This window comes from Odocoileus virginianus, chromosome 22, assembly GCF_023699985.2.
Source record: "Odocoileus virginianus isolate 20LAN1187 ecotype Illinois chromosome 22, Ovbor_1.2, whole genome shotgun sequence".
Lineage (NCBI taxonomy): Eukaryota > Metazoa > Chordata > Mammalia > Artiodactyla > Cervidae > Odocoileus > Odocoileus virginianus.
The window spans coordinates 35660261-35682989 of NC_069695.1; the positions used below are offsets into that span (position 1 = coordinate 35660261).

General features: G+C 38.9%; 2 protein-coding genes and 1 pseudogene across 8 annotated transcripts in view; 2 read left to right on the forward strand and 1 right to left on the reverse strand.

The window, feature by feature from the left end:
* Positions 1–2676, reverse strand: part of ZSCAN30 (zinc finger and SCAN domain containing 30) — a 32878-nt gene extending 30202 nt beyond the window's left edge. For all 4 annotated transcript variants that reach the window (XR_011482762.1, XR_011482761.1, XR_011482760.1 and 1 more), the window contains exon 1: positions 2591–2676. Coding sequence is in view for 1 of the 4 variants with exons in the window: in XM_070452844.1 (XP_070308945.1) it covers positions 2591–2626 (36 nt within the window). In the remaining 3 variants the exon portion in view is untranslated. The remainder of the gene's footprint in view (positions 1–2590) is intronic.
* Positions 1–14014, forward strand: part of ZNF397 (zinc finger protein 397) — a 50580-nt gene extending 36566 nt beyond the window's left edge. Inside the window, exons 1-4 of one of the 4 annotated variants that reach the window (XM_070452840.1) lie at positions 2536–2930; positions 3415–3638; positions 9267–9290; positions 10857–14014. In XM_070452840.1, coding sequence (XP_070308941.1) covers positions 10886–12856 — 1971 coding nt within the window. In that variant the 5' untranslated portion in view covers positions 2536–2930; positions 3415–3638; positions 9267–9290; positions 10857–10885 and the 3' untranslated portion in view covers positions 12857–14014. Of the gene's footprint in view, positions 1–2535; positions 2931–3414; positions 3639–9266; positions 9291–10856 lie in introns of those variants that run through there. The other 3 variants (XM_070452839.1, XM_070452842.1, XM_070452841.1) reach the window with 3 other exon arrangements.
* Positions 14015–19652: 5638 nt separating this feature from the next.
* On the forward strand, positions 19653–22153 carry LOC110149530 (small ribosomal subunit protein uS2 pseudogene; annotated as a pseudogene).
* The last annotated feature ends 576 nt before the right edge of the window (positions 22154–22729 follow it).

Below are 22729 nucleotides of genomic sequence, written 5' to 3' on the forward strand. Positions count from 1 at the left end.
ATGGCCTTGTCTCCAGAGCATGCGATCTGTGTAGGCTGAGACTCTTCCAAATCTTTGATAAATCCTTTTCGATTTATCTCTTTCCTCTCATATTTTTACTATAATCAGCAAGGGAAAATCATCCAGCTATACTTTACACCTTTTGCTTGATAATATCCTCAGTTAACTACCCAAGCTCATCACTTAAAAGTTCTATTTTCTGTCCAACAGCAGAATATGATTCAGTCAAGTTCCTGCTACTTTATAAAAAGTATCACCTTTTCCTCCAGCTTCCAATAATGTTTTATTCATTTCTAAGATGTCACCATAAGTTTTTATGTTTGTTTGTTTTGGGGTGTCTTTTTTTTTTTTTTTTTTTTGGCCACGCCACATGGCTTGTGAGATCTTAGTTCCCAGACCAGGGATTGAACCCCGGGCCCCAGCTGTGAAAGTGCCAAGTCCTAATGGATGGACCACCAGAGAATTTGCCCCCACCAGAAGTATTTTTAATGCTCATTATTTCTAGCAAAATTCTGTTCATGACAATATATGTATTCTCTAAGATGACAGAGGATTCCACTTCTGAGCTTTTCATTTCCTTCTGAGCCCTTGCCAGAGTCACTTTTAACGTCCATATTTCCAACAATCTCTATAGGGAGAGAACGCCAAGGACTGGGACTTCCCTGGCCATCTGCTGGTTGACTCTGCACTTCCACTGCAGGGGGCATGGCTTCCATTCCTGGTCAGGGGACTAAAATCCCGAATGTTGCATGGCATGGCCAAGGAATGCCAGCAACCACCTGAAGTTAGGAGACTGGGGTGGAACCAGTCCTTCCCTAGAGCCTTCAGAGGATCATGGCCCTTGCTAACACCTTTGATTTGGGGTTTTAAGCTCCAGACTGTGACAGAATAAATTTTTGTTGGGTTAAGCCACTCAGTTTTGGGTACTAGAAATGGGGTGCTGAACAAACACCTAAAAATGTAGATGTGGCTTTCAAACTGGGAAATGATCAGAAGCTGGAGTTCTGAGGTTGATGATACCAACCAAGTCTAGGATTCCTTGAAGAGATCGTGTCCATACAAAGACCCGTACGCAAATGTTCATGGCACCTTTATTCCTAATAGTGAAAAAAACTATAGATAACCCACATGCCCATCAACTGGTGAATGGATAACAAACTGTGGTGTGTACATCCAATGGAATATCATTCAGCAACAAAAAGGAGGATAGGCTGCAGATACAGCAATATAGCTAAACCTCAAAATAATAATGCTTAGTGAAAGAAGTTTGAGTGCAAAAAAGAGTACATTATGTTTGAGTCCATGTAAATAACTCTAGAAAATGCTAACTATAATAACAGAAAGCAGCATAGTGGTTGGGGGCTGTGGGAACAAAGGGAGGGATTACCAAGGAAAGGAGGAAACTTCTGGGAATGTGTTCATAATTTTCATTATGGCAATGGTTTCACAGTTGTATACATAGGACAAAACTCACCAAATTGTATACTTTAAATATTTGCTGATTATTTTATGCCTGTTATATACCTTACTGTGTTTTTTTAAAAAAAGCATCTGCACTCCCTACTTGGAACCGCTGGACCCAAACAAGGAGTCCTTACATTTGTTCTTACATAATGTTCCTTACATTTCATCAGGGTCTCATTCACATCCCTAAGATTTCATAAATTGGAACAGGTTCAAGGGCTGAAAGACAAAGTCCTATTTCTCTCCCTCAATCATCACTTCAGCCTGACACCATTTTCCCAAGCCTATACCTTTTCTTCGACATCTTAACTCACATGTCTCACCGGTCTCAATACTTCTATTATTTCCTATTGCTATATCTGCCCCGCCTCCCGCCCTCACCCTTATTTCCCAAGATATTTCCAAGGACACAGCAATATCCTTTCCCACCCTGATGCCCTCTCCCGCCCCCTTTCAGATCCTTCTCACCCTGACTCTTCAGCCACAATGAGGAGTGTATTGGCAAGCAGACAGTTTAGAAAGAGACCCCCATGGCCTTTCTTAACAGCAAAGTAGATGAAAATCCAGCTCTCTAGCAAGTCAGGGATGAATTCCTGAGCACTGTCTATTTTTAAGGCAGCAGTTCTCAAAGTGTGGCCTCAGGATCACCTGAGAAGCTGCGCCCCGACTGCAGACCTACTGAGTCGGAAGCTGGGGTGGGGCCCAGCAATCAGAGGCATGTCAGTGTTCTGAGGCGGGGGGGGGAACAGACAGGAAGAAAGTTATATTGGAAGCTCTCCGTGCGTATCTGATTGACAGATTTGGGGGCTCGAAGACAGGGTGTGGGGTGGGAGGGAGACATTAACAAAGGAGAAAGCGATAATTAAGAAAGAGCTCATTATGTAGTCAGAAAATCTACCCTGCCCCAGAGAGCTTTCTCGAAAGATGTTCTGCGACATTTACGCCAGGAACTGGCAGACAGGGCCAGCCGGGCCCCTAGCTGAGGCCAGTTCCGCGGATGTTCAGGGGTTAAATCTGCAGCTCCCCGCCGCCCCCGCCTCGCGCATGTGCGCGTGCGCGTCCTCGGGCCATAGAGCTAAGCAAGCCTCCCAGATTCCTAGAGCGGACGGCGCGATGGCGGGTTTACCGGGTGGGAGGCTTGACGGCGACCTGGAGAACACATCAAGGTATGGGTGATGTCGGCTCACGGATGGCAGAGGAACTCGGGCGATCTGGGCTGCCCAGCGGCCTCGCAGCGCCGCCAGGGAACCGTGTACGGTTCCTTGAGTCTTTAGGGAGTCGAGGCTGTCGCCGTGGCCCCCAGGCGCCGCTCCTGGGCACTGGGAGCTGGTCGGTGCTTGGCCTGGTGTTCTTTGGGTACCCAGCCAGTCGTTGACCGGCCTTGGGTTCTATTGAATGAACGCTAGAAACTGGAAGCGAGTGGAATCCAGAAGCTCGGATGCAGCCGCGCGAATCAGCCGACGAAGGTGTGAGTGTGAGAACAGGAGGGAGGGACGGATGATGATAATGATGTCATTTGTGTCTTTTGGGCGTAGGAAGGGCAGCGAATAACATAGAGCTAACCGCTAGGGCAGAATTCTGAAATTCCCTCCCCTGCCTTATGTTTCCCGTTATATCCTTATTTTGGTAGCATTAACCCCCGGATTATTTTTTTTAAATCTCTAGACTTGGAATGAAGACTACATGTCCAAGACGGGTGGTATACACTATTGATACACTGTGTAAAATAGATAACTAGTAAAAAATTAGGTATCATGAGAACATACGGTATAGCTCAGCAAACTCCACTTAATGCTCTGTGGTAACCTATATGGAAAGGCAGTCCAAAAGGGACTTCCCCAGCTAACCCTGTCTGCTGGATGATGAGGGAGGAAGCATGGTACATTTGAAAGAAAAGAACCTGAAAGTTAAATGAGATTTTATTTTCTCCTTAACGTCTTTTATATCCAGAGGATGTTTTTGCTGGTCTAGTCTCAGAAATTATATCTTCAGTCTCTGCATTGATTCCCTTCCGAGTCCAAGGGTGCCCAGTTGCCTCCAGGCCTCAGACTTCTATGTGAACAAGAAAAGCTTACTGAGGAAATGGTAATTCTTCAGTTGCTCCCTGAGATGTCATGTCCAGTTGCAGTCTATGGAGACTCAGTTCACTTCTGAGTCTTAAGAACACCTGTCAGGTGAGAAGCAGTGTGTGTCTTTTTTGATGGTTGGGGGAGGGGGCGGTTTGGGGTTACCTCACTATGTTAGTATCTTCTGGTGCTGTTGGTATTTCTCATTGCCAATAACCTTCCCTGTATTAGGCAGTACCATCTCTTTTTTCACAAAAGAATGTGAAACACATTCTTTTGTGTTCCAAGCTCATGGCTTTATTGTACATTCTTACAATCAAATTCTCCTGGCATTCCTTCCTTTCTTCCATTTTTCCCATTATAATCACCTCACCACCAAGCTATCAGTATTCTGTATTTCCGCTGGGGATACTACCTGTGAACTAATCAAAGAAGCCTTTGCCCTCAAGGAGTTTACATTCTAGTTGCAGGGAAAGGAAATATATAAATATACAGTATAGTATCCTGTGGCTCAGCTGGTAAAGAATTCACCTGCAATGTGGGAGACCTGGGTTCGATCCCTGGGTTGGGAATATCCCCTAGAGAAGGGAAAGGTTACCCACTCCAGTATTCTGGCCTGGAGAATTCCATGGACCGTAGAGTCCATGGAGTTGCAAAGAGTTGGACACGACTGAGCGACTTTCACTTTCACAGTATAGTATCAGATACTGATAATGGTTATGGAGAATGTATCAGAATTCTGGCAGGAAACAGATGGCTCATTCAAATTGGATAATTCAGATTTCATGAAGAGGCTGGGCAGGATTATAGAAATCAACAAGGGATGGAGAAGAGTCTACACAAAGTGTAAGCTGATAGAACTATCTTCTGTCACCCATTCCACATCACCCTTATCTTCTGCCAGCATCTCAGTGGCGCAGAGTTCTTTATCTGGTCAAATAGCATAAACCTTCTTTCCTAGATGATCTAAGTCCTTGGTGACCCTGTCTCTTTCAGGTTACTTTGGTGTACCATTGACAGGGCCTATTAGACATGAGAGAACTAATGGGCACCCCCATGAAGTCCTCTGAGTTCCAGCAGCATCAACCATTTCCCCACTGGTAATTGGTATCAGTTATTCTGGCTGCAGAGTGACCCCATCGCTGCCTGCTGGTTTGGCAGTTTGAGGAGCCCAAAATACAGAAGCAGGAAACAGTCTCAACTTCAAATTTAATAAAAGTATGACTTTGTCCCATGGTAGAAGTATTTTTCCTTTGAGAATCAGAATCCTAAACCCACCAAGCCAAAGATTGTAGGGATAGGAAGCAAAAATAATGTAAATGAATTATCAGGTATAGAGTAAGAGACATTATTACTTTCTCTTCTGCCCTTGTCTCCTGTATCCATGTATTAAGGCCATGGGGAATATATAGCACTATTTATCATCCTCTAGTTTATTGCATATATTGCATCCCATATGACAGCACCACAAACTTATCAAGGTGTTGTTGCCCAGCTGGCACCATAACTGAATCTTCATTTAATCATTCCACCATTATCATCATCCACTTAAATCCAGATGGTGGGACATATGATAAGGTCCATGAGTTATATGTGTATGAGCTCACTGCTGAACTTTCTTCCCTGTAAAATGACTCCTTTGGTGGTAATACTATATAGAATACTGTGATAAGAAATACAGCATTCTCTTAAGTCAATGTAAATTTTTATCTGGACTGTGTATATAGTCCTTTGAAAACAAATGGTTGCCCTCTCCATAATAAAAGGGGTTAGGTATAGTGAATCTGTCCCCAAGTGGCTACCTAGTTTCTCTGTAGAGAACGGTACCCTATTAGGGTCTTAGCAGTTGGCCTCTTGGGCACATAGAAATGATTCTAGGCATATCAACCTTCATAAGTGGAGGTCCGTATTGTTGAGCCCTTATATAGCCTCCGTCTGTGCTGCCGTGACCACTTTGTGCGTGAATCCATTGGGCAAACACTGCATTGGTAAAAAGGCTGATTGACATCCTAATATGGATCGCCATATCCATCTGATTGAGAGGCTTCTCCACAGAAAATGCCCTTTGGTAGGATTCACATGGGCCACTAACTTATTAGTAGTTCATGCTTTGGTTCATCCTCATACTTTTCCTCCAGAATCTTTATTTCTCGTCTTGTTCAGTCTTATTCTTCCCAGGTACCTAAGTAATCAGATGGGCTTCCCTGGTGGCTCACCAGTAAAGAATCTGCCTGCCAATGCAGGAGATGTGGGTTTGATCCCTGTGTCGGGAAGATCCCCTGGAGAAGGAAATGGCAACCCACTCCAGTATTCTTGCCTGGGAAATTCCATGGACAGAAGAACCTGGCAGGCTATATAGTCCATGGGGTCGCAAAGAGTTGGACACGACTTAGCAACTAAACAACAATGAGTAATCAGATACCCCATTAGTTACTACCTGTGAATTGTCAATACATGTATGTTAGGCTACGTAGACATGGAAAGTAGACAACCAGGTATATACCTGAAATCCTGCCCACTGGAAGAATTTGCCTTTACCAGCATGTTTGAGACCACCCCTGAGTAGAGGTGTACGCTGGTGCCCATACACTGGGCAGGCCTATCTGTGCATTTTCCTCCTCTGTTAACTGGTAATAGGGAACTCCCATGGAACCATGAATATAGGTTGAGGGGGTGTGGTAGTGGTGCAATAGGAACAGGAATGGGAATCTGAGTCACTATCACGTGGAATTTACTTGTCTTTCAGATTTGCATTTATAATGGAATACTGGTTTATATGTTCAGTTCTATGAGTTGATGGATCAAATAACAACTAGGACACAGTGGTCACTTTGTAATAGTTATTTGGTACCCTGTGGTCAAGCATTAAGTCTCTAATAGTGCTCAAGAGCAAGCCAAGATCTGCTTTTCACTTAGAAAATTGTTGGTAGAAGGGAGTATGGCCTTATTCCACTATGGTTCTCTCTTTTTTTAATATTTATTTTTATTTATTTGGCTGTGCCAGGTCTTCGTTGTGACACATGGGATCTTTAGTTGTGGCATGCGAACTCTTAGTTGCAGCATGTGGGATCTGGTTCCCTGACCAGGGTTCGAACCCAGACTCACTGTATTGGGAGCATGGAGCCTTGGCCACTAGACCACCAGAGAAGTCCCTTCACTGTTTCTCTTACAGAGGCTTTCAAGAGTCTCCATATAGTACCCATGACTGCTCCTGACACTTCCAGTACCATTGGTTATCCTGGCTAATGAGGTCATGTGACAGGACAGCTTGCATTGCAACATGGTCCTACTGTAGAACCTTTTTTTATTCTACTGTTAGTCACTCAGTCATGTCCGACTCTGCGACCCCATGCACTGTAACCCGCCAGGCTTCTCTCTCCATGGAATTCTCCAGGCCAGAGTACTGAGTCTCTCTCAAAAGTAGCAACCTTACAAATTACTCAGATTGGTCATTTCACCTCACTTACTATGGTATCTGTTCCCTAAAAAATGCAGGCCCACCAAGCATTATGCCTCTCTGAGGTGGTAAGAATTGGTTAGAGGTATAACCAAAATGAGAGAATAAGCCATGTGACAGAGAAGAGTCTTCCAGGAAGAGAGAATAGCAAAAGTCAGAGCCCCATAAATATAGCAGGAACAGAGTAAGCCTGGAGTAGACAGGTGATAGGGGTGGTGTAGAATGAAATGAGGGCAGAGAGAAAAAAAGGGACCAGATCATAAGTTATTCCCAGTGAAATGGGAAACCAGTGGAACTCTTTACACAAGATAACATGATCACTCTAGCCATTATATGGAGAATAGGAGAAAAGTAAGTTAGCATAAAGAAAGCAAATGATTTAAGAGAGTAATCAATTATGTCAAATAAATCAAGAATAAGACTGAAAATTGACCATTGGATTTGTTAAGATAGAGCATATTAGGGGCTTTAATAAGTATGGTTTTGGTGGAGTTACAGAGATAAAAGCCTGATTGCAGTGAGTTTAAAAAGGTCTAGACTTGATGTTGCTTAGAACATAGCACTATGTGAACTATACACATCTGAGCGAAGTGTGAAGTGGCTTAACCACTTTGGAAGAATCTAGTTAAAGACCCAACAATTCTGATCCTAAATTTATATAACCAAGAGAAACACTTGTATATGTATACTGAGATAGACATATTAGCATATTCATATCAGCATTGTTTGATATAGCAAAATGTTCTTATCCATTGAAGAGGAATGGATAGATCACTTGTGGTATGTCACATTATAGTAGTGAACATGAATGCACTGTGGGTGAATCTTCCAAACATAATGTTGAGCAAAAAAACAGTCATAGAATATATGTGGTATGATTCCATAAATGCATAAAGTTCAAAAACATGCTGTATTTGTTGCTAGGAATGCCATACCAAAACCATAGAGTGGGTGGCATAAACAACACAAATTAATTTTCTCAGTTGTGTGTATTAATTTTGGTCATCTATGCTTTACTTTGCTTCTAGAAGTCTTATAGCTTTAGGTTTTATATTTAGGTTTATATTACATTTCTAGTTAATTTTTATTTTATTTTATTTTTTCTAGTTAACTTTTGAAATAATTTTATTTATTTACTTTTGGCTGTGCTAGGTTTTCATTGCTGCACAGCCTTTTCTCTAGTTATGCTGAGTGGGGGCTACTGTCTAGTTGCATTGCATAGCCTTCTCATTCCCATGGCTTCTCTTGTTGTGGAGCGTGGGCCCTAGGCATACAGGCTTCAGCAGTTGTGATGCACAGGCTTAGTTGCTCTGTGGCATATGGGATCTCTCTGGATCAGGGATTGAACCTACGTCTCCTGCATTGACAGGCAGATTCTTTACCACTGAGCCACCAGGGAAGCCCCTCTAGTTAATTTTTGTGTATAGTATAAGGAGGGGCTTCCCTGGTGGGTCAATAGGTAAAGAACAGAGTCAGTTAATTTTTGTTATTATAATATCCACTTGTAACACTCGTTTTTGAAAAGAAACTACTTTTTCACCATTGAATTATCTTGGCAACTTTGTTGAATGCCATTTGTACATACATATTTAGATCTGTTTATAGACTCTGTTCTATTCAGTTAATGGATATGTCTATCATTGCCAGTATCTCACTGCCTTGATTACTATAGCTTTGTAGTATAAGCTGTCCAGTTTTGTTCTTTTTCAAAATTGTTTAGACCTTTCTCTGACTTTCTACACAGAGTGTAGAATCAGTTTGTCAGTTTCTACAAAAAGGCCTGCTGAGAATTTGATTGAGGTTGCATTGAATCCACAGATCACTTTGGGAATAATTTATCATCTTAACAATATAAAATCTTCCTATCTGTAGATGATGGCATTTATTTCTAAGTCTTTAATTTCTGTTAGCAATGTTTTATAGTTTTCATTATGCAGATATTGCACATACCTTGTTCAATTTGCTTCTAAGTATTTCATTTTTTAGTGCAACTGAGAAAATGTTTTTAATTATAGATTCTAATTGTTCATTGCTAGTATATATGCAATCAGGTTTTGTGTATTGCACTCAAACCTTTTACAAGTTCTAGTAACTTTTTAAAGACACTTCAGGATTTTCTGTATACATGATTGCATAGTCTATAATACAGTTTGACTTATTTCTTGTATATCTCATTTATTTTTCATGTTATATTGCATTGTCTATGAATAGTGAATAAAAGTTGTACAGTGTTGAATAAAAGTGGTAACATGTTCTTGTTTTCCTCCCTTCTTCCTCAGAGAAAACTATGTAATGTTTAACCAGTAAGTATGATGTTAGCTATTAGTTTTTCTTTGCCCTTTATTAAAGTAGTTAATTTACATGTAACATAGTTGATGTTAGGATTTAAATGTACCATCTTATTTTTTGTTTTTATTTAATCCCATCTTTTGTTTCTTTTTTGTTTTTCTTTTTCTCTTCATGTGCCTGATTTATTTACATTATCAGGTTTTTTGTTTTTCCATTTTTTTCTCTATCAGCTTATTGTTTATACATCCTTGTATTGTTACTTACCTGTCACCTTGTAGCTTTCACCTCATAGGCTTTCTCAAATGTGATTCTCTGAGAGAATTAAGCCAAAATGCTTTAAGGCATTCACTGTAAGTAACATATTAATGTTTCTCCTATACATCTGTTGATGTACTAGCTTTCTACCATCTTTGGGAGAATTAAGAAAATAGTCACTCATAATATTTTCTTGTGGAACTCTGTTTGAAAAAGGCTGCCTTAGAAATCACAACATACACATTTAATTTATTACAGTTTATCTTAGTTTACTATTTCTAGGATAATCCAAAGACCTTGTAATATTTTGGTTCCATTTACCTTCCTCCTCTTATGCTATTTTTGCCATATATTTTAATTCTACATATAACTGTAAACTCCATGAGACATTCATGCCCTTTTAGATTTACCCCAATACTTTACTTTTTCCAGTACCCTTTGCCTCTGGCAAAGAGGAGAAACGTCCACTTGGAGGCTTGGGATTTTGGATTTTAGCCCTTGAAATTAATGTCTGTCATGTTTTTAGCTCTCTAGACCATTTGTAGCCTGACAGTGATGTACCTTTTATAGTAAACAACTCTTAAGAATGGGCTGATAGTCTCAAGAATTTAGGTGGAGCTCTCATGTTCTCTACCATTACAGACATCTGGTATTGTTGAGCATAGGGATAACTTCCTAAAAAACCAACTCAAAAGAGATTTCTGATCCTACCTCCCTAATCTTTTTCTGATTTACACACCTTAGTAAGGAAATTTGGACACTGAAAATAGGTGTTCTCAAAAGGATCATGTTTTCTTGGTCACTTTCTTCTAATAATCAAGACAAAAGAGGTAGAGGAGTACATAGACCTATTTTTGAAAATTCAGGCTTCTTTCCTAACCATTCCTGGGCTTTATGCCTCTTTCGTTCCCCTGGACAGCACATGAGCAGCCTGGTTGGTGTACGCTCACGATGACCGCCTGGCTGCCACTGCCTCCTCCTTCTCTTTTTCCCTTTTCCCTCCTTCCAGCTCCGTCACTGAAGTTTTCATTCATACGGCCTACTTTACATTTACCAGTAAGTTGCTTATGTATTAGCTCTAAATAGTCAAACTTTCCTAATTACTGTAATTAGATTTCAGTATTCACAGATCTCTTCTTGTGACAAACATATACAGAACATATCTGAGAAGCCACTTTAATAAAGTTATTCATTATTTATTAATTTTCAGTGTTTTGGAGCACTCCTATACTGTGACATTTCATAGGAAAATACTAATCTTTTCACCTTAAAATTTCTTACAGTATGGAGAACATGTTCCATCTATATTTTGTTTATTGTTTTAGATGGTGTGACTAAGGCCAGTGTTGGAGAGATGGCTTCTAAGGAGAAAATTACAGCAAAAATTGAACCATTGACTGAAGAGTCTGGCAACCCCAGAAATGATGTTCTCCAGGATTCTGAATGCAGAGAATTCTTTGAACTTGGGGATAAATTCAATGAAAAGGATCAGAACCTCTTTAAAAGAAGACAGCACAACTGTGATGAATGTGGGCAAAGCTTTGCTTGTAGTACAGGCCTTATTAGACATCGAAGAACCCACTGGGAGAAACCCTATGAATGTGATCAGTGTGGAAAGGCCTTTAATGTGAGCTCAGCCCTGGTTCTGCATCAGAGAATTCATACTGGGGAGAAACCCTATCCTTGTAATTGGTGCATTAAAAGTTTCAGTCGGAGCTCAGACCTTATTAAACATCAAAGAGTCCACACTGGTGAGAAACCTTACAAATGTGATGAATGTGGGAAAGCCTTCAGTCAGAGCTCTGATCTTATTATACATCAGAGAATCCATACAGGAGAAAAACCCTATCAATGCAGTCACTGTAGTAAAAGTTTTAGCCAGCGCTCAGACCTGGTTAAACATCAGAGAATCCATACTGGAGAGAAGCCTTATACATGTAGCCAGTGTAACAAACATTTTAGTCAGAGTTCTGATGTTATAAAACATCAAAGAATCCACACTGGTGAGAAACCATATAAGTGCGATGTGTGTGGAAAAGCCTTCAGTCAGAGCTCAGATCTTATTCTACATCAGAGAATCCACACTGGAGAGAAACCATATCCATGTAATCAGTGTAACAAAAGTTTCAGTCAGAACTCAGACCTTATTAAACATCGAAGGATCCACACTGGAGAGAAACCCTATAAATGTAATGAATGTGGGAAAGCTTTTAATCAGAGCTCAGTTCTTATTTTGCATCAGAGAATTCACACTGGAGAGAAACCCTATCCATGTAATCAGTGTAGCAAAACCTTCAGTAGACTTTCAGATCTTATTAATCATCAACGAATTCACACTGGAGAGAAGCCTTACCCCTGTAACCAGTGCAGTAAAATGTTTAGTCGAAGATCGGACCTTATTAAACATTATAGAATTCATACAGGTGAGAAACCCTATGAGTGTGATGAGTGTGGGAAAACCTTTAGTCAAAGCTCAAATCTCATTCTGCATCAGAGAATCCACACTGGCGAGAAACCCTATCCGTGTAGTGATTGTACTAAAAGTTTTAGTCGTCGTTCAGACCTTGTGAAACATCAAAGAATACACACTGGAGAGAAACCATACACATGTGATCAGTGCAGTAAAAGTTTTAGTCAAAGCTCAGACCTCACTAAACATCAGAGAGTACACTCTGGAGAAAAACCCTATCATTGTGATTGTTGTGAGAAAGCTTTCAGTCAGAGTTCTGACCTTATTCTTCATCAGAGAATTCACACTGGAGAAAAACCATATCCATGCACACAGTGCAGCAAAAGTTTCAGTCAGAACTCAGACCTTATCAAGCACCAGAGGATCCACACTGGGGAAAAACCATATAAATGTAATGAGTGTGGGAAGGCGTTCAGTCAGTGTTCAGCTCTTGTCCTACATCAGAGGATCCATACTGGGGAGAAACCATACCCATGTGATCAGTGTGGCAAAGGCTTTAGTCGGAGCTCTGATGTCATTAACCATCAAAGAATCCACACGAATGAAAATCCATATAAATGTGATGTGTGTAGAAAAGCCTTCAGCACATGCACTGATCTTACTGAACACCAGAGAATCCACACGAGAAAGAAACCCCACAGGTGCGTTCAGTGCAGTAGAAGTTTTAGCCGGCTCTCTGATCTTAATCATCATGAGAAAATTCATTCTGGGGAAGACACTTTGAATGTGGGAAAACCTTTAGTGTATACCCCAACTTTATTCAGTACTAGAGATGCTCTGCCAGAAAAAAATCTTAGGAATGCTATTGATTATGACAAAGGTTTTAATCAATGTTCAGCTCTCATGCTACATTAAACACACACACTAGAGAGAAAACACAATAATTCAATTTTTGTAATGAAAAGTTTAACTCAGAGCTCAGACATTACTAAAGAAAAATTCTGAGAACAAATCCTGTGGGTAGAGGAAAAATCTTTTAACGTGAAAAAAATTTTACTGAATGTCAGCAACAATGGAAAAAAATTTGTCTGCTGTAATGTAAGAGAAGCTCTAGTCTTTTAATCAAACACAGTCCACAAGAGGAAAGTTTCTATCATTATAAGAAATGTCTAACAGTGTTAATGCAGAATGTTTCCAGATATTGTAAGAATCAGTGTGGTGGTGTGTGTAATCAGAGCTCAGAAAGAAATGTATTAGTGTTATAATCTCACACCTTTAGTGAGCCCAGATCACCAGTTGCAGAGAAGTTATTTTAGAGAATGTAGGGAAAACTTAAACCCTTCTCTTACTTTGTCATTCACTCTGATAATTGGCATACTACTTATCTCCTGACAGCTGGAGAGTTCTACTTTATGCTAATTCTAGCTATTAAATTCCCTGCTTGTGAACATGCTATGCTATTTTGGTATTAAACTTGTTAACTACAAAACTCTAGTGCCCCGTTTTCTGAAAGATTTTTTTTTTTTTTTTTTTTTTGGCCAAGTTTTGTTCTTCCTAGTGAGCACAAGTTTTCAAGTTTCTGTGATGTTCATAGCAAACATGAATTTGTTTTGCTCTAAATAATGCAGCCCATCCATAAACTTTAGAGGTCTGAAATTATTTCAACACTACCATTTAATTGCAGCTTCTGAATATATGAAATAATTGTTTTAAATTCCATGTTAAAGTATGAAGATTACTACTATGTTTATCCTGTCATCTATAGATTGAACAAAATATTAGCTAAAGTAATAACCTTCATGACTAATTCATATAACATATTCTGTTTACAAGTAAAATGATCTTTTTTTAATGGCAACATTCATCAGACTTTGTTTTCTTTGTTGACTTCTGACATACATACTAATAATAGGCTATGTATACTTGATATTTTCAACTGAAAAACAGTTTTTTAAAAGTAAGAAAACCTGTCTTTCTGGTATTAACCATTTGTTAAAATTCTGCTACTGTCATTTACTTTGACTATCCCCCATAATTATCCAATTAATATTTTAATACACATTGTTAAATTATTATGTGCAAGACTTTTTTTTTTTTTTTAGGTTTTGTAGTATACACAAAGAATACACTGTCCCCAGAAATCATGAATTGTCTGGTCATAAAGGCTGACATATGCAGGAAACATGGCTCAATAGAATCATTAAGGTAGACGAGATGCTTATAAGAGCTCAGAGGAGGTAGGGTTCAATTGTGATTGGAAAGAAAGGAAAAGCTTTGTGGAGTTCCCAAGATTTGAGTTTTGAAGGATGGGAGTAGAGGCATATGGGCAGGGAGGGACTAGTCAAGAAAGGCACAGAAGTGATAAAATATAAGAAATGATGTAGAGTATGGTGCTTAGTCACTAATTCAATAAATATTCAGTATCAGACACTGCAGTGAGTGCTACTGAAGAAAGAATGATGCCCTTGTGCTTAAGTGTTTAGGAAAATAATAACTGAAACATGTACCTAAAAGAGTAAGAATAAAGTGGAAATTAAAATGAAGTAGGAGAAATGACAGTTAAGTGTGATGCTAAATAAGCAGACACTTCAACTTTCTGGAGTTTGGTGTCATCTGTAAAACAAGTACTAGGTGTGGTTGGAATAGATTTCATATTTCTGCATATTGTTCTCAAGGTAGTGGAAAGCTATTAACATCTATGAATCAGGGAATGGCATGATCATCATATTGCTTTCAGAAAAGTCTAAAAAGGAAGAAAGAACAGAAAGGAAAACCATTTTGGAAGTCTAGAAGTAAAATCACAGGGTCCGGAAGTAAAGGAGCTAAATGACATAGACATGATGATAGGTTGAGAAGTGAGTAGGGGTGAAGTGAGAAGTGAGTAGGAGGGGAAAAGCATAACAATTATTGTCTGTTTGGGGGGAATTTTAAAAGTTAAGAAAAATGATAAAATTTATATCTGAAGGTTAGCTCTTTTTCCTGAGGATAAACACTAAGAGCCAACTGCTTCCTACACATTACTATCTAGTGTCCTATAGGTAAACTTAAAATGCATAAATGACGCACTGATGATATCATCCTCCTGAATTCCTTACTAAACACCTTGCCATCCAGATAAAATAACTGGTAGCCAACCTACATCCTTCATTCTCCCCCAGTTTTCTAAATCTACTTGCTCACTAGGTCATTTCTGAGTTACAAAAATAACACTACTTATTGTAAAAATTTAAAGTAAAAAGGGAAGGGAAACAGAACGAGGCCTGATATTTTATGCCAGTTGATTCCCCTGGCATTTGCTGATTCTCAAGCTGGCAAGACAAAAGGCCAAGAAATCTAACCAAAGGACACTGGAAGATTCAGATATCCACTATCACAGTCTGAATCACACATTTACCAAGTGATTCATCAAAAATAGGAAATCTGAATATAACCATAGCTAGTAAGGAGATTCCTGACATAGAAAAGCCCAGAACCAGATGGTTCCACTGTTTAATTCTACCAAATATTTAAAAAAGAAACACCAATCCATCTCAAACTGCTTCAAAAAACAGGAGGGAATGTTTTCAAGCTCATTTTATGAGGCCAGAATCAACCTGATATCAAAGCCAGACAAAGATACTACAAGAAAACTACAGATCAATATCTCCTATAAATATTGATGCAAAAACCCTCAACAGAATATTACCAAACAATTCAATAGCACATTAACAGGATTATATAATACCAAGTGGAATTTATTTCTGAAATGCAAAGATGGTTCAACATATGAAAATCAATCAATGTAATACATCATATTATCAGAGTAAAGGGTAAAAACCACATGATCATCTCAACTGATGCAAAAAAAAATTTTATTTGACAAAATTTAACCCCTTTCATGACTTAACCCACACACTCAACAATCTAGGAATAATACCTGGATAATAATAAAGGCCATACATATAAAACTCATAGTTAACATATACTCAGTGGTGAAACACTGAAAACGTTTCCTCTGTGAAGAACAAGAATGCCTGCTTTTGCCATGTTAATATAGCACTGGAACTCCTAGCCACAGCAACTAGCAAGAAAAATAAATGAAAGGAGGGATTAAAATGATATCTCTTTGTAGATAACATGATCTTATATACAGAAAACCCTTTAAGACTCACACACACAACTTGTTAGAACTCAATTCAGCACAGTTGTAGGGTACAAAATCAACATGCAAAAATCAATTGTGTTTTTACACACTAACAATAAACAACCTGAAAAAAAGCAATTCCATTTATAGTGGCATCGAAAAGAATAAAATACTTAAGAATACACTTAACCAAGTAAACAAAAGACATGCTAAAAGCTACAAAATATCTAAAAGAAACTAGACACCAATAAATGAAGAGCCATCCCATAGTATTAAGTACATTAAATAATAAAATTAACCAAGGAAACAAAAACCTTATACACTAAAAGCTACAAAGTGTTCTGAAAGAAATTAGACACCAATAAATAAAAAGACACTCCATGGTGGTAAATACGTTAAATAATAGATAGTAGTAAATACTACCCAAAGAAATCTACAGATTCAGTGAAATCCCTATCAAAACCCCAACAACAATTTTTTCAGACCCAGAAAAATCCATCCTGAAACTCACATGGAATATCAAGGAGCCCTCAATAGCCAAAACAACCTTGAGGAAGAACAAAGTTGGAAGTCCCACACTTTCTGATTTCAAAACTTAACTACAGTAATAGAAACAGTGTGGTACTGGCATAAAGACAAATGCATAGACCAACGGAATAGTATAGGGTATAGAGAGCCCAGAAATAAATGCTCCTATAAATAGTCAAATAATTTTCAACAAGGGTGTCAAGACCATTCAATGTGTAAAAAGACAGTTTTCTTGATAAATGACATTGGGAAAACTGCATATCAACAAGCAAAAGAATGAATTTGGACCCTTGCCTTACACCATGTGCAAAAATTAACTCAAAATGGATCAAAGACCTAAACATAAGAACTAAAACTACAAAACTCTTAGAAGAAAACATGGAGGAAATTGGATTTGTCAGTGATTTCTTGGATATGACAACATAAGAGGAAACAAAAGAATTAAGTAGATTTCATCAAAATGTGAAATTTTCACACATTAAAGGATATTATTATCAGAATGAAAAAGGAAATCCATAGAATTTGAGAAAATATTTGCAAATCATATACAGATGGATTTTTAAAATTTTTTTTATTTTTAATTGGATAATTGCTTTACAGTATTGCATTCATTTCTACCAAACATCAACATGAAACAGCCATAGATTTATAGATAAGGGATTAATATTCAGAATATATAAAGAACCCCTACAACTCAACAATAACTAACCAGATTTTTTAATTGGTCAAATGGCTTGAATAGACATTTCTCCAAAGATGTTATAAAAATGGTCAAAAAGCACGTAAAAAGATACTCAATATCACTAATCATTAGGGAAATGCAGACCAAAACCTCAGATATCATTCTATACCCATTAGAATAGCCATTATTTAAGAAAGAAAGGAAGGAGGGGTAGAAGGAAGTAAGGAAATAATATTGTTGGTGAGAAATTGGAACCCTTGGACAATGCTGATGGGAATGTAAAATGGTGTAGCCACTGTAAGAAACAGTATGGTGGGTCGTCAAAAAATGAAACACTGAATTACAATATGATCCAGTAATTCCACTTCTGGGTATAGACACTAAATGGTTGAAAGAAGGGACTCAAATATTTGTACACTGATCATAGCAGCGTTATTGACAATAGCCAAAAGCTGAAAACAATCTGAATGTCCATTGACAAGACAATGAATAAACAAAACGTGGTATATAAATACGATAGAATATTACTCAGCTTTACAGAGAAAGGAGATTTTGATACACACTATGTCATAGAGGAACACTGAAGACATGCTAAGTGAAATAAGCCAGACACAGAAGAACGAATATCTTATGATCCCACTTACATGGTGTACCCAGCAGATTGGATACACTGAAATGGAAGTTGGTGAGAGATACATAAGTAGAAAACACCAAGGCTGAAAGATGAAAGAAAAAAATGTTATAGAAGATACAGAAGAGAGCATAGGAATCATACCTGCTATGGTAAAAAGGCCTGGTTGTTGTTCAGTTGCTAACTGCAGCACGCCACGCTTCCCTATCCTTCAGTATCTCCTGGGCTTTGCTCAAACTCATGTACATTGAACTGGTGATGCCATCCAGCCATCTCATCCTCTGTCACCCCCTTCTCCTCCTGCCATCAATCCTTCCCAGCATCAAGGCCTTTTCTAAAGGGACACAACTTAGCTACTAAGCCATGCGGTCACAAAGAGTCGGACACAACTGAGCGACTGAACTGAGCTAGCTACTAGTAGTCATCAAAAAGTCCTAACATACACAAAATTTGAATCTCAATGAAATAAGAGATGATGAAACAAAGGCTGTATTTAAAGAAAGAGTGGTCAAGAATTTTCCAACACTCATGAATAATCATGTCATACGTTAAAGGAGCACTGCAGACACCAAAAACTACAAAGAAAGTATAGCTGGGGATATCATCATACCTAACATTGTACCAAAGAAAAGAGAAAATTTTAAGAAAGGGGGAAGTTGTTATATCCAAGGAAGCAACAAATAGACTGAGGCTTAACTTCTCAACATAAAGCCAGAAGATAATGAGATATCTTGGAAGTATAATTTTCAAAAGTAAAGACAATGTAAAGACATTTCCAGACAAATAGAAAGAGAATTCATTACTCACAGACTCAAACAAAAAGTACTAAAAGAAGCTCTTCAGGCACAAGAGAAGAACACTTAAGGAAAAATGAAGAGCCATGGAAAGTATAAAATCTGAAGGTAAATCTAAACAAATATTGACTATAAGAAAAGGTAAGAATGCCTAAAGTCAGGATCTAAGTACATTCTCAGGGAAATGGTAGAAGTACTAATTTATATATTAGGTCCCAATAAACCAAGGATGCATGTTGTGACCTCTAGAATAAAAAAGGACTATAACTAACAATTTAACAAAAAGTAAAATGGAATAATAAGAACTATTGATTAATCTCAAAGAAGGCAAGAGAAAAAGAATATAAATAGAAAACAAATAGGAACATGATAGATGTAAGCCCAAATACACCAGTAACGGGATCTTCCTAAGCCAGGGATTGAACTCACGTCTCTTACGTCTCTTGCATTGGCAATTGGTTTCTTTACCTCTAGCACCACCTGCGAAGCCCATGTTACATGCAAGCGGACAAAAGACAAAGATTCTTGACTAGAACTTTTTTAAATTAATCATATTACTTGAGATACAACTATCAAGGGGATTCCCAGGGGCTCAATGGGTAAAGAACCTGCTTGTCAATGCAGGAGACATACACTGCAGGGTTCGATCCCTGGGTTCGGAAGATCCCCTGGAGGAGGGCATGGCACCCTGCTGCAGTATTCTTACCTGGAAAATCCCATAGACAGAGGAGCCTGGAGGGCTACAGTTCATGGGGTTGCAAAGAGTCGGACACAACTAAAGCAACTTAGCACACACAGAAGCACAACTATCAAAATCCAGGGAAATTTAAAATATTAATACAAGTACACAAAAAGATACTTCATTCAAACATTAACCAAAAGAAAGGTGCTAATAGCTGTACCAGTATTAGACAAGGAGTAGACTGTAAAGCAGATGTCTTACTAGAGATAAAATGGACAGAGGCCTCTGTGAGAGGCTGGTGGGCATCCCTAGGATCAGTAACCACCGTAAGTCTCTACTCCCAGAAGACTATTGATGAGTCCGTTTACTAAGAAAACAGAAATATACTAAATGTGTGTACACCTAACAATTTTGCTTCACAGTATACAAAGCTAAAATTGACAAAACTAAAATGAGAAAGGTAAATCTACAATCTTAGTAGGAGACTTACACAAATCTTTTAGTAAAAGAGAACAAGCAGGAAAAAATGTCTAAGAATATAGTATATTTGGACAATATGATTAATAAAATTACCTAATGGACATATAGATAACAGTTCAACCAATAATGGCAGGAAACATGATTCTTTTCAGATGCACTGAGAACATTTTTCAAAACTGAGCATATGCTGGTTTGTGAAGCAAGCCTCAACAAATTTTGTCAGATTGAAATCATTAAGAGTTGGGCTATGCAACAGAATTTTCTGTGTTCATCTGTATTGTTTGATACAACAGACATCAGAGTCAATACAGTAGTCACTAGCCACATGTGGCTACTGAGCACTTAAATTATGTGACTGATGAACTCTATTGTATTTATTTTAATTAATTTATATAGCTACATCTGGTTAGTGACTACTTATTAGTATAGACTTAGCATAGGTTTTCATTCAACAATAAAACTAGTTAGAAATCAACAGCATAAACATTTTAAAAACTTCCAAATCTTTGGAAATTAAGAAAAACAATTTAAATTACCCATGGATAAACAAACACAATGGAAATTAGAATGTATTTTTAATCTGGATAAAATGAAATACAACTTTATCCACAGAGATAAAGTAAGATGCAACTAAAGTCCTGATTAAAGAGAAATGTATAGCATTCAGTGCATGTATTAGGGGGAGAGGGAAAGGCTAAAATTTAGTGATTTGAGTCTCCATCACCAGAAGTTAGAAAAAGAATATCAAGTAAATCTAAAGAAAGTAGCTATTGCTGTTTAGTCACTCTTTGTGACCCCATAGATTGTAGCCCACCAGGCTCCTCTGTCCATGGGATTTCCCAGGCAAGAATACTGGAGCAGGTTGCCTTTTCCTCCTCCAGGGGATCTTCCCAACCCAGGGATTGAACCTGCATCTCCTGCTTTGCAGGTGAATTCTTTACCACTGAGCTACCTGGGAAGCCCCAAAGGAAAAGTAGAGAGAGATTGATATGGGTTGTTCTGGTTTCTCATCATAATTTAAAGAGAAATACTCACAATATCCAGAGCCCTTTATGTCCTGCAAAAGAAGGAAGAAGAGGTCCTCAAACTCCTTACATAGGGACTTCCCTGGTGGTGCAGAGGCTAAGATGCCATGCTCCCAATGCTGGGGGCCTGGGTTCAAACCCTAGTCAGGGGACTAGATCCCACATGCCACAAGTAAAGATCCTGCGTGCTGCCAGAACAAAGATCTGGTGGAGCCAAATAAATAAAAATAAAATAATTAAACTATTTTAAAAAGAAAAATCCTTACATAAGCAACCCACTTAGGAGGCACTTAGGTTGACTTCCAAACGGAACAGTGAATCTACAAAAGGAAAAAGTGATGGCATCTACCTCATAAATCTGAAGAGAATCTGGGGGAAAGTTCTGGCAGCTTGTGCCATGCCGTCGATGCCACTGAAAACTCGGCTAACGTCAGTGTGCTGTCCTCCAGACATACTGGCCGCCAAGCTGTGCTGAAGTTTGCTGCTGCCCCGAGGCCACTCCTATTGCTGACTGTGTCACTCCTGGAGAGTTCACTCACCAGATCCAGGCAGTCTTCTGGGAGTGGAGACTTCCAGTGGTTACGGATCCTAGGGCTGCCCACCAGCCTCTCACAGAGGCCTCTTAGGTTAACCTGCCTACCACTGCTCTGTGTAACAGACTCCACTCTGTACTCTGTGGGCATTGCCATTCCCTCCAGCAACAAGGGAGCTCACTCAGTGGGTCTGAGGTGACGGGTGCTGGCCTAGGAAGTTGTGCGCATGTGTGGCACCATCTCTCGTGAACACCCACAGGAGGTCACATCCGACCTCGGCTTCCACACAGACCCGGAAGAGGTTGAAGAGGAGGAGCAGGCTGCTGCTGAAAAGGCTGTGACCAAGGAGGCGTTTCAGTGTGAATGGACAGCTCTAGCTCCTGAGTTTACTGCTGCTCAACCCGAGATCCCAGGCTGGTCTGCGGTGCACAGGTGCCCTGGGTGCCTACTCAGCAGGTCCCTCCTGAAGACTGGAGTTTGCAGCCCGGCACTGAGGACGGGTCTGCAGCTCCTTCTGCTCAGGAATGGGGAGGGAAGACCACTGAGTGGTTTTAAACCACTCTCTCATAGACTTTAAACAGAACATGGAAATCAAGTTGAGGGAAAATAAAGTTGTTTTTTTTTTTTTAAGAGAAGGAAGGAAATAGTAGAGCATGAATTAATGAACTAGAAAGCAAACATTTAAAAAGAAAATAAAGCCAAAGGCTCATTTTTGGGAAAAGAATAAATTTGATATTCTCCCAGCAAAACTAATCAAGAAAGAGAAAGAAGTCTCATATGTCAATGTAAGGAATGCAAAAGTGGCCATCAGCACAGATCTACAGCCACTACAGGGGTAATATGAAGGATGTGATTAATAATTTTACCTGAAAATAAGAAAATTAATCTAAAATTAACATAATAAGAAATATAAAATTTGAATAGCTCTATATCAATTAAGGACATTATCTGTAATTTAAATTTTTCCTATAAAGAATATTCCAAGCCAGACATCTCAGCAGGGAATACTTCCAGACAGTAAATGAAAAAAAATATACCAATCTCACACAGTCTCTTCAAGGTAATAGAAAAAGACCATACATTACCCAACTAATTTTATGGAAGCTGTGGATTATGTTCCTTACAGAGGAAGGTTTCCTTTCTGAAACTAGAACAAGAGGCCAGCTTTCCCAATGATGTTGACACACCCATCTCTCCACATCTCCCTAGAACACCCTTCAGGTCTTTGATCATTCCAGCTGTCAAGAAGCTGCAGCTGAGCCTCCAGGGCACATTAAAAGCAATCTCTTTCAAAGAATTGGGATCCAGTT